Raw genomic sequence first — 12,813 nt, 5'->3', positions numbered from 1 at the left:
CTAGGAGGAAAAAAATACCTTAGTGTTAGAATAAAAGTAAACTTCTAAATACATAGGAAGTTTATAGAATCTAGGATGAAAACATATACTTAAAAAATACAACCAGCAAAATCAAAAGCTAAGAAGTTGGTCTGACAGAAACCAACCAAACATTCCCAAAAGTAATGAAAAGTATATGTAGTATTCAAGACAAATACAATACTTCTAACCTTTTAGGTTTCAAAAAATTGGTCTCAAAAACAGGCTAAATATGTATTCCTCTTTAATCAAAATAGTTTATTCATGCTTAAATCATGTAGACGAGCTTAAGGCTTCTAACAAATTCACCTGTCAACTGAATGCTTTCCATGTGTAAGAAGCTATTCTAGGCACCAAGAACAAAGTTGAAAAATCAGATATTGTGTTTAAGTACTTGGAGTCTAACGGACATGTCTCTGATTTATTTCAGACATGAAAGCAATAAATCACAATATACTGTACAGGGTGCCATGTGAATAGGGAAGAGTTTATCAGTCTGCTTTGGCTGCCATAACAAAATGCCACAAACTGAGTGGCTTAAACAACAGAAATTTATTTTCTCACAGATATGGAAGCTGGAAGCTCAAGATTAAAAGGTTGGTAAGACTGGATTCTCCTGAGGCCTCTCATGTTGGCCTTCTCATTGAAACCTCACATGGCCTCTTCTTTGTATATATACATTCTAGATGTCTCTTCCCTTTCTTATAAGAACACCAGTCATATTGGATTTGGACTCCACCCAACAGCCTCATTTTACTTTAATTACTTTTAAAAGGTCCTATCTCTATATACAGTCATTCATTCTGTGAAGCACAAGGGGGCAAGACTTCAACATATAAATTGTAAGCAGGCGCAATTCAGCCTATAACATAGAAGGTGGTAGTAAAAATGGAGAAGAAGGGACAAATGGAAAGATAGGAAGTAGAAATTAACATGACTTGATTGTTTGATGAGTTACTTATAAACAAGAGATATGGAGATCTGCCTGACTTTTTGTTTAGGCAATCAAGTCTCTGCTGGTGCATTTGTCAAAAAATAAATGCAGAAGAAGTCTTAGTTTGGCCCCCCAAAAAGTAAGTACTTCAATTTTCAAAATGTTGTGGTTGAAGCAGTAATTTCTAGCTAAAAGATAAGTTAAAGTTCAGAGCTTAGGAAAAAGTAGTATAGACAGAAGCAAGGGTATGTGAGACTGTCCACAAAGAAAATTTAAAATAAGAACAGAAGGGAATGAAATTCTGATGAATAATCCTAAAGGGTAGTTGAAGAAGCAGAAGCCAAATATAAAAGCTGTGAAAGTTTATCAAGAGAGACAAAGAATCAGAACAGAAAAAAATGGCATAAAAATTAAGGAAGGGAAGAATTAACTTGGATATAGTTGTTAATTCCTAAACCTTTTAAAGAAACTTAGCGATATTTTACCTCAAGGATCATAATATATACTTTTTTATGAGTTCTAATGTGCTTATGTTAGTAAACTAGAATACAATATTTGATTATTTCTCGCTATCCAGAATGTGTTCAAAATACCCTACTGATGTCATACAGTTTTCATTATAGCTTTTGCAAATTTCAAATCTTTAGAATGAAAAAGTATCTCTAAAGCCAAAATATGATGCCATATATCTTAAAGTAATATGTAAACTAATTTTTTTCAGTATTAATTATTCTTGACAATACCCCTATTTATATTGCAATACAAATGCTGAGGTCAGATATAAAACAAAAGCTACCTATAACAATATATATGCCTTAAATACTATAGAGGTTGTAAGATATCTAATGGATTAATATTTGAACAATATAACATCTTGGAATGTCCTGCTCTTAGAGCACTAAGTAATTTGAAATCTTTTCATGAAATCTACTTGAGTGGCACTAAAGATTTTATGCAGAAAACTGAAAACAAGTTGCATATGGGAGTAACATTCATCAGCTGTACTGTAAATATTATTTGGAAGCAATCAGATAGAGACATTTTAAAATTCCACATCACTCTGGAGAACCTAAGGCAAAGATACAAATGATTTATTATGTTTTTAAAAAGTGACAAAAGGGAGTATTAATTCTAGAAGATTTTTAATCAATTTAACACTATTATACATTAGAGGAAAAAATTTTGCACAAACATTCCCTCACAAAGCCAGTAGTTTTATATTTACATGGCATTATTATGGTAATTTAAAATGTTAATCTATGATACAATGTTACTTCAGAAAACATATAATAAAATATAGTTGTTTTATAGCCATGCTCCCATTTTTGATGAAAGCTAGTTAGCACATTCTAATGTTAGTTTAAAACTTGAAAAATGCATAACAGATATTCAGTCAGCGTTACACAACCTTTAAGACAGAAGTCTGTCAAACAGAATAGACAGAGGGCTCATCATCACTTATGTCTGAATCTTCATCTACTCCTTCAATAACTGATTTCTTCCCTTTACAACAGGATACAACTAATCCAATCAAGAATACCTGTAAATTCAAATAAGCCATGTGTTATTTTTCAAATTTAAAATCATTTGCAAAGTAATGCTTTAAAATTCAATGACAGTACTATGATACAAATATACTACTAATATACGAAGAGTTTACTTGTTTAACTATAGTTTATAAAGGAAGGTCAAATCATGCCTCAGATATCTGTACTCACCCCAAGAAATGCCCAGTTACCAAAATAGTAAGCAGCACTGAAGAACCAGAACTTGTGAAGGAATAGGTATGTCCGGGTAACAGTACACTGATCTGTAAAAGCAAATAAAAGACTATGGTGAGATAGGTTCTTTCATAAAATTGATGATTAATACTTTCTCTAAAAGCTAATGACCAAGATCATATGGCTATTAAGTGTCAGAGATGGGACTGAAACTTAGGTCTCTCTTCAAAGGCCACTTTTTCAGTCACCTTAGTGTAGTGTTGAAAACTGCAAACTAATATGACATTTTTAAAAAAATGAATGCTGCCAATGCAATCCAGATCTTAGGTATAAAAAACTATTTTGGCTAGTTTGCTTTATTAGAAATAGAAAATCACTTTTACTTGGAGTATCAGACATATCCTAAAACAAAATAAAGTTTTCCTGATGAACATCAAGACAAAAGAACAAAGTAATCAGATGTGGTTAGTATGAAGGTGCACTTGTAGGTGCAGAAAGGTCTAATAACTTTCCTCACCCACTGAAAGTTTCATGGCCAACACTCCTATAACAGAAGACAGGTTAACAAGAGAAAAGCATAACACATTTATTTAATCAGTTTTACATGACACAGGAGGCTTCAGAAATGAAGACTCAAGGACTAAAGGGAAAACTGTATTTTCATGCATAGTCAATGAAAAATGGAGAGCTAAGAGCTAAGAATAGAGAATAATTAGACAAAAGTGTATAACCTAATAGTAACAGACTGAGAGGGGAAAGCCAGCAAGGTCTGTATGTTCAGATTCTTCTTGGTCTTTCTATATAGCATTCCCTTCTTCATGGTATAGGGCAGAACCCTTCTGGAATGAGAGTCTTATGACCTACTATCAGACAAGGTAGGTCACAGAATTTCTTTTTGGCCAGCTCCTACATAAAAAGGTGGGGGAAGTTTAATATTTCTAGGTTTATAGCTGGCTTCAGGGAAGTAGGGTTCTAATTTCTATGACATGGCTGGGGTAAGAGAAATTCTAGTTTCTATGGTCTGCCTTGGGAGAGAAAGGAGAACAAAAGAAAGAAGGGCAAGAGAAGGCTGAAAGGATACTTTGCTTCTGGGGCTCTTTCAATACCCTTCAGTTCAAAGTACTTAGCCTGTCATAGTGTGTGCTATCATTTTCTTATCCCCAACACACTTTTCTAAGAAACAAATTCTCACTGCAGCTCAAACTTGAGAGGTTTCTTTTAGCTTTTTATGACTGCTACTGAATGAATGGTTGCTTCTTCTAAATAAATTAAATTACATAGATGGGTGTTTTTATGTCTTCTACCCCTTTCCTAGAACTGGTACAACTCTTAACTGTGCCAGTCCCCAGTTCACCAACTTTGTATCCAGTTGTCATCTCATTCAAATATGGCTTTACTTGGAGACACTGGCTATAGCTAACTTACTTGGCATTTTTGACTTTTGACAATAATAAAAATGGTTTTGGATTTTATTTCCAAAAAATGTATATAATGTCAGAACTTCACATTTTATATACTAGTATCTGGCTATTAGTATTTTACAGGAACCATAGTTCTTGGTGACTACACACACACACACGCGCGCACGCGTATGTATGACTTTTTTGTAAACTGTCATTTCAATGTTACAATCATTTTAGTTAATGTAATCAATGTGAATACAATATTTTCTTCAAATTTGTTCTAAGCCTATAGTGTTTGCTTTGTGAACATAAGTGTATTGTATATATTCTGTATAGTTATATTGTACTGAAATATTAGCTTGTTTGATATAAGGAAAATACGTATTATCTTTTTGCTAGCCTGATTTTTAAAAAAGGTTTAAACTTGTTTTTTTTTTTTTTTAAATATTTAAACTGGCCTTTATTACATGGTCACAAAGTTGCAGTTAGGAAAGGGATGGGCAGGGGACAACTAGTATTGAGTGTCTTTAAATAGAAATATGAGACTAAAGTTTGGTATTGTTTTCATTTTCTCATTAAAATATCTTATGCTTTATGAAAAAAAGAAAATCATTATTTACTGATATGATTCCTGTTGGAACTTCAGATAGCATTATAGCTGCAATTAAAAATAAATATATTTTTCTCCTTCAAATAAAACTCTTAAAGAGAAAGTAGCAGACTGGTTATTTGATATTTGTGTAAACCCCATACTAGTTTTGTCCAAATACATGATTTCCATTAGGTTACAAAGTCGTTGACCCAACTGACACATATCTAGTAAATGATGTCTCAGGAAATATTTATTCAAGTCATTCAGAAAGGCCTGTGGCAACACAATAGAGTGGACTTCAAACAAAACAGGTTAGAGGTACCCACCACCATGTGCAGACAAAAATCCACATATAACTTTTGACTCCTCCAAAACTTAACTACTAAATAGCCTAGTGTTTTCTGGAAGCCTTACCAATAACACAAATTGTTGATTGACCCATATTTTGTATGTTATGTGTATTACATACTGTGATCTTACAATAAATTAAGCTAGAGAAAAGAAAATGTTATTCAGAAAAATCATAAAAAGTAAAAATATATTTACTATTCATTAAGTGGAAGGAGATTATCATTAAGGTTTTTATCCTCATTGTCTTTACAATTCATTGGCTGAGGGGGAGGGGAAGGAGGGAGAAGAGGAGGGGTTGGTCTTGCTGTTTTGAGGTGGTAGAGGTGGAAGAGGCAAAGGAAGTAGAAGAGGAGGCAGGAGAGGCAACTGCAACTTTCCTAATGTAGATGGCAGGGTGATGGATGCAGCAAACCACTATGGCACATGTATACCTATGTAACAAACCTGTACTTTAAGTTCTGGGGTACATGTGCCAAACATGTTTGGCACATGTACCCCAGAACTTAAAGTACAATTTGAAAAAAAAAAAATCCAGCATAAGTGAACTAATGCAGTTTAAACCCATGTTGTTCAAGGGTCAACTACATTATGTAATTGAGTGAAAAATTATATATGCTGAACCTAATAAAAGATACCAACCTCACAAAGTTCAGAGGGCCCTTATGTCTAACAGAAGAAAATCCGTATCTCACAAAGCAACTTCTTCTCAGTCTGTTAATCACAAAAGAAATTATAACTTCTGCATATTTTTATCCAAATGGATAACGACAAAAAGATGCTACATGCAATTAGGAGACCAATCCCATATCCTATTTCTAATCAAGAAAATACACCTTTTATTTTTCTGAGCTCTCTTCTTAGCTTCAGTAAGTAAGTGCTGTTTTCTCTCAAAAGATAAATGGAGCTGAGAGCTACATATTTCAGCTTATTACATAATGAATCTAATAACACTTTTTCTTGTTCCTATCACATGGTTTTCTGAAAATAGCATTAAGCTATATTTTATCAACATACAAGACTTGCTATATAAAGCTTCAGATATGTTATATAGAGATTTAGATAATCAATTTTATCTACTCTAAACTCTTAAACTGTACTTCAACATTTACTTCTGAATTGCTCAATACCAAACTGAACAAACCTCTTTCTGGTAGAAAAACATGCAATTTAACAGAGAAGCTATCTATTGATCCCAAAGGCACCCTTCATAGTATTTCTTCTCTTTATCAACAGAAAAGTCTACAAGGAATATTCACAGTTTTCTAAGAAAGCCAGAAGGGCTTTAAGCAGCATTAGCTCAACATATTTCTGTCTCCTATAGTTAGCAAAGATGATTAGAGTTTTACACTAGGTGCTGGGAGTTCAGACTCGCAGCAGAGACTCCTAGACAGAAAGTGTCTTTGTCATTTACTTTGTACTCTCACCACACTGTATTGTCACTTTTATTGTAGAACTTACTTCAGAGCGATATAGCTGTTCAATTTGTAATTTTTTTCCAACAGATATACTGAGTATTGTAAAATACCATTGGAGTACTCCAACTGACTAATATTCAATAACTGTTGAAGTAAAATAAATGTAAAAAGGGATATTTCATTTAAAATTCATATTGTTAAATAGCATATTTTCTTTCTTTCTTTCTTTCTTTCTTTCTTTCTTTCTTTCTTTCTTTCTTTTTTTTTGAGACAGAGTCTTGCTCTGTCACCAGGCTGGAGTGCAGTTGCACGATCTGGGCTAACCTCCACCTCCAGGGATCAGGAGATTCCCCTGCCCTCAGCCTCCCAAGTAGCTGGGACTACAGGCATGTGCCACCATGCTGGGCTAATTTTTTGTATTTTAGTAGAGATCGGGTTTCATTGTGTTGGCCAGGATGGTCTTGATCTCCTGACCTTGTAATCCACCCACATCGACTCCAAAGCACTGGGATTACAGGCATGAGCCACTGTAATACAGGCCCATTTTCTAATTTCTAAAGATTAAAATCTGACAAGATTCCAATGGCATAAAAATGAGAAAGTTGAATATATCTTGACATTAAAGCATAACTAAAATGTCCAGCACGGTGAATGAAGAGCCCAGGCTCTGGACTCTGACAGACCTGGAGAGGAATAGCATTTGGTCACTTTTTTGCCGTGTGTACAGGCAGATCTGAACTGTGGAACCTGTGTACTTATCACCATCTTTCCTCACAGTATTGCTATAAAGATCATATGACATATATATCAAAAGCCCCATGCAAAGTGGCACTTAATATTAATTTCCTTCAGTTTTCCTCTGCAAAGTATAGAGAACAATTGTGAAGAGCTGCTCAACTGGTTGCAAGTCTTAAGATTTTAGACATTCATGTCCAATAGTAGGAAAATAATTGGTTAGTCATTAGTATCATGACTACTCTGTGCAAGCCCATTATTTTTCTGCCTCCATAGTTGAAACAAACACAAATGGATTTGGCAAAGTTCAAATTTGTATAATCAGTATCAGGATACACTGCTAAATAGTAATATACCAATTTGAATAACCAATTTGAATGTTTCAAAAATGAAGAGCAGGATGGGCTTGGACCTATGCCAAAAATGCCTATTCATAATTATTTTAAAAACAAGAATGGTATTATTCATGGTTTAAGTATTACTTTAACTTCATTTTACAAGTATAAGCCTGTTTGAAAAACAGAACGTTCTCAATACTGCTAATGCTCTAAACTTAAAAAATAAAAGTTCTATTACTAATTTCCATATTTAAAGGGTTTTTTTGGGAGTAAGAACTTGACTAAATTAGAAATTTCAGGGCCAGAACAGGGCTTACAAAATAGAGGCTGAGCTGGCAGAAGCAAGATAAATCAAATCTTTCTCCTCCAGGCGTCTAATCATTCACTTAGTAACATTTTAAATTGGCTCTCTGACTCTTGCCCACCACCAAAACCGTATCTTAAATATTTTTTGAATCACATTATTTAACATGTTTATCTTTTTTAAAGGTTGTGGACTTTGACACAAGTCTTTTAAAATACAATAAAAAGGTACCATCATTCCGTGGTGTTGAAAAATGATACTAGACTAAAAATCCACATACACAATAAGTAACAGCTCTTTATAGTCATCTTTATACATATATATAATTTTATTTCTATTAACTGGCATATAGCATTAGGAAAATTTTTTGCTAATAAGATTCATGCATATATTTCATCTTCAAATGATGATTCCACACTGAATAAATGGAGGGGAGTGTCATTCTTCACCATCTGCCATCTTCCAGCTGCTCACCTGAATCATACATATCTAGGAGATCTACAGATTTCTTTCTATAGTTATCCAACTAAGAAAATTACAATAAACGTTCTGAATCTGGTTTTAACTTCCAAGTAAATTATAACTGTTGGATATTTCATTTAGGAATTGTGTTCTAAAATCTGAAGTATTCCAGAAACTTCTGTTGTTCCTCAAAAGGACATATAATTGAATTAAAGATTAAACTTCCAATTAGATGTTAATGATGAAAACTAAACATGGGGGAGGCGGATTCAAATAATTATTTTTCTGATAAGAAAGTGGCCATACAGAAATGATTAGAATTAAAAGAGTCAAGAAAGGGCATCTGAAGCATACAAATAAAATCAAAATACTTTTGAATCCTGCTACTACCACCATTCCTTCATCTCGTCTCACATATCATCAAACAGAGAAATAGAAGAAATGCAAGTAAATCACTTTTTTTTTTTAGTAACTTAACAGCAGTGTTTAAGGTTTTGGCTGATAATTTTATATCACATATTTCCTGTTTCCTTTACTTTTTACATCACTTTTTATGTTATCTTGACTGCCACTAAGATAACGTTGGTTAAGTAAAATAAATAATACCTTTTACTTTAAGTACATCTTTTTAAACACACTGAATGTTTAAGCCACGATTGAGTCATCATGTAAGCCTTCATTTGAAATCAATTTATAATTAATTACTATATATTTGCATTTTATAAAACAAAGCCTTATGTTACATATGTATATATAAAGAGAAGGCTTTTGAGAAAACTCAGATGTCATGTAGAATAATTTTAAAACAAGCATTTTATTTGACTACTGACCAATAAAAGTTGGTAGAAGACTGGACTATTTAGAAGTCACTTTATAGCTCATGGTTGCCCATGACTGTGCCAACTGGTTTCTTATGAGGTCTTGCTACTATCGAATATTTATAATGGACATATATATTTTAACTGTATACAGGCTAAGGAGCTTGGACTTTACTGTGATATGATTTGAAATCACTTATCAAATGGTTTTAAGAAAGAATAACATGAATGGAGTACAGATTCGAAGAGGAGATTAAAAGTAGAAAGAGGTTTATCAAGTTAGAAGGCTACACAACTGAAAAAAAAATGGGTTCAGGGATGGGAAAAAAAAAAGTTGGGATCTGAGAGATTTTTAATAGAAACAAAAGTTGTATATTTATATTAAAATATAACAAATGGTATACAGTTAAATCAATGTTTCGTTAAATCTCACTGGGAGATGTAGGTAAAAGGAAAGAGAACTGATAAATGTAAAAAATCATAGAAATTTTGAAGAACATAGTCTTCCTATACTTTAAGAATACACAAACTGTATCAGCCTAATAAAGATGTTTTGTCAGATGTTTTGCACCTAAGAATAAGTTTCAGAGGAACCATTTTTTAAAAACAAGTATAATTTATGTTGAGCTTTGGTTATATTTAAATAAGTTTAAAGCATTTCCAAAGTACTAATATATATATTAATACTAATATATATATATTTATATTTATATTTATATATATTTGCCTTTTAAGAAAAGAATGCTCCTAATTTCATTTTATTACTAATTGGCCACATAACACTCATTAAAACGGAGGACAAGGTCTCAGCATATAAAATGTAATGTAGAAATTGTATAATCACAAGCTGTATGAGAGAACTCTAAATTACTGAGATTTACTATCTGCTGGTTGTAATTGTCCAAGGATAGTAAGATATAAAGCAATTGTTTTCTATTACTTTGTCTTTTGATAAGTTTAAAGAGATATACTAGGAAATATATATTAAAGTTAAAGATAGAAGATTGAGACTTAGTTAAGTCTGACAATAATATGAGACCTTTGAGGTTATTCATTTAACTTCTAAATATTAGTTTCTTTGAAAGTGACATACAGATATGTGTGGTATATGGTGCTATATCAAATTTCTGGGAATTTAGAGAGAAATTTACATTTGAAAGAAAAGATTGATGTTTTCAGAGTTAGCCACTGTAAGCAATAATCTGTGAGTAGCTGAGAAGTTTCACAAAATTATTTAGGTTGGCCTTGATGTAGATTCTGGAGAATTTAGAGAGCATACAGTTGATTAACTTTACTATATCTTAGTTAAACTTCTATCAACACAATTGCAATGTCACCTAGAAAAAGAACCTCAATATCAGGAGACTTTCTAGATCTCCAGCAAAATCAAAGAGAAATGGTGCTCTGATCAATAATCACTTTTCTGGTTTGCATCACAATCTTGCTTGACAATAGATGTCATACATCAGGCCATCTCAGCTAGATACCAGACAATAATATTACTGAGGCTCACTTTCTAACTTCATGTTTACCTAGACATGTGTGACTATAAATTGGATTTTCCATGCAAATTTTTCTCTCTGGTGATAATTCACTAACCTTGAGCAGATATCTAGTTTCTTTAACAGTTAAACTTTCTATGGTAAATTAATAAGCTGCCATTTGGTTGACATTAGACACTTGGGCTATTCTCTGCTCAGTTATATGAAGCTAAATACAGATGCTGGAGACCAAAGTATGGCACTTCTTAGAAATAATTCTATCTCATCACTCTTCTACTGTGCTACACATCTCATGGGTTTACTACAATCAAATCAAATGAGGTTATCAACACAAACTTATTATTTGTCAAAGATTAGAAATGTATAGTATTTAACCATAAAATTTTTTTTTAACCTGTTAAAAACTTAGCTTTCTGGGCAAGAGAACAGACTTAGCATAGTTATTTGTTTCTTATCCTTCTAAGGATCTCATTACCATTCCAGTATAGGAATAAAGCCAGAGCAATCATTTATCAGCAAAGAGAATGGAAGTAGAACCATCAGCTGATGAGGAGTTCCAACAATAATCTGGAAGATGGAAGGCCGCATTTAAAAGGTCTCCAGTAAAACAGATGGTTTCCCTCCCATTTATTTTAAAATATAATATGGGGATCAAGAAGTCCCAGACGCATGTACAGAGTTACCAGCAACGAGACTGGCCAGTTCCTGGTATTTAAATACCAACTGGCATAAATGTGAATGGACCAACAAATATATGTAGAAAACTATCAGCATGAGGGAAAAAGAAAACAACATAAACAGAACTGTACTTGGATAACCAAAATTATAATTTTACTTAAAGGAAACCATTAAGAAAAACGTTTAGTTATATTCAGGTATTAAAGATATTACATCCATAATATAAGGATGCTTGAAAAGAAAATCAGAATAACAAAGTACTAAAGGAAAATAATAATTGATTATATGAAATTAAAATTCATACTATGGTTGACAAACTGAATGCATACCAAAGAACATACAGCAAATGGTAGGCAGAAAATATGAAAATGAGATAATACAAATGATCAAGTGAAGATATTCAGTATATAACAAACAAGAATTCCCAAAGGAGAAAACAGTAAATAGAAAGAAACCATGAAGTAGTTTCAGAAGAAGAAAAGAATTGGCATTAGATTTCTCACCAGTTAAAATGAAAGCAGAAGATAATATAATGCCTCTGAAGTTCTAAGAGGAAATGACTTCTCATGCAGAATTCTAAGCACAACCAAACTATTCATTAATTGTGAGGACAGGAGACTTTTCAGATATATGAGCACTTTTCAGATATGTATTTCATACAAAGAATTTTCTTTTTCACCCAGTAAAACCTTAGTTTTTCCTTGGAGAGAATTCACCAAGAAAGAAGACATGATTTACAATGCATGAGAAGTCTAATGGACAGAAATTGTAGCATTATAATATATAATTATACTTTGTAAAGCTGAGCAGCAGAATCATAAAGGAATTAATCCAAATAAAAACAGGAAGTCAGTAGGTTCCCAGAAGGAAGTCTTCAGGTCAATACAATGGGTTTCATCCAACAGATAAAGTGAGCAAGAAGCTAGTAAATATTAGATGTACTAATATCTTATGTTACTTTAATAATATTATTTAAAAAGAGAAAGGACAAAGAAACAAATTTTAAAATGTGGTTCCATTTTACAAATGTTTAAGAGAGACAAAGATATATTTTCTTATCCTCAAGAAACTTACATTTCTATAAAAAGGTAGAATAAAGATAAGATATACAAATGACTATAAATTGAGAGAGAATAAGGTAATGTTATAAAAACTATAAATGCTATGGAAATTAAAAGGAAAAAAGCACATACATGTTTGGAGATTCAAAAAAGAAGGCTAGTTAGAAATTAACCTTGTAAGAAGATTAGGATTCTGACTGATGAAAATGGGAGGGGTAGGACAAAGACTTACTGTGATATTTCAAAAGCAAATTGTTGAAAAGCAAAGGTAGATAAGAATCTGGCAATGTCCAGAAAATACATTTAAAAAAAGCTAGAGACTTGTAAGGGTTAAATAGTAGTAGTCCTTAAATCCTAGACTGAAACTTATCAGATGACGTAAGGGGAACAATTACAGTTTTTAGTAGAGAAATGGCATTATTAGAGTACTTCAGAAGAGTAGTTTCCACAGTGTGGTTCCCAGACCAGAAGATTCTAGGGT

At 32.6% G+C, this 12,813-nt stretch overlaps 1 protein-coding gene across 10 annotated transcripts in view; it reads right to left on the bottom strand.

The window, feature by feature from the left end:
- The window catches only part of LMBRD1 (LMBR1 domain containing 1), a 170,111-nt gene that overhangs the window by 40,011 nt on the left and 117,287 nt on the right, over positions 1–12,813 (bottom strand). For 9 of the 10 annotated variants that reach the window (XR_012517315.1, XR_012517317.1, XR_012517319.1 and 6 more), the window contains exons 15-16: positions 2,671–2,762; positions 2,361–2,492 (exon numbers count right to left, since the gene is read on the bottom strand). Coding sequence is in view for 1 of the 10 variants with exons in the window: in XM_003926345.4 (XP_003926394.1) it covers positions 2,379–2,492; positions 2,671–2,762 (206 nt within the window). In the remaining 9 variants the exon portion in view is untranslated. Of the gene's footprint in view, positions 1–2,022; positions 2,493–2,670; positions 2,763–12,813 lie in introns of those variants that run through there. The other variant, XM_003926345.4, reaches the window with a different exon arrangement.

The sequence above is a fragment of the Saimiri boliviensis genome, chromosome 4 (genome assembly GCF_048565385.1).
Source record: "Saimiri boliviensis isolate mSaiBol1 chromosome 4, mSaiBol1.pri, whole genome shotgun sequence".
Taxonomy (NCBI): Eukaryota; Metazoa; Chordata; class Mammalia; order Primates; family Cebidae; genus Saimiri; species Saimiri boliviensis.
This window is presented reverse-complemented; position numbering and strand designations above follow the sequence as displayed.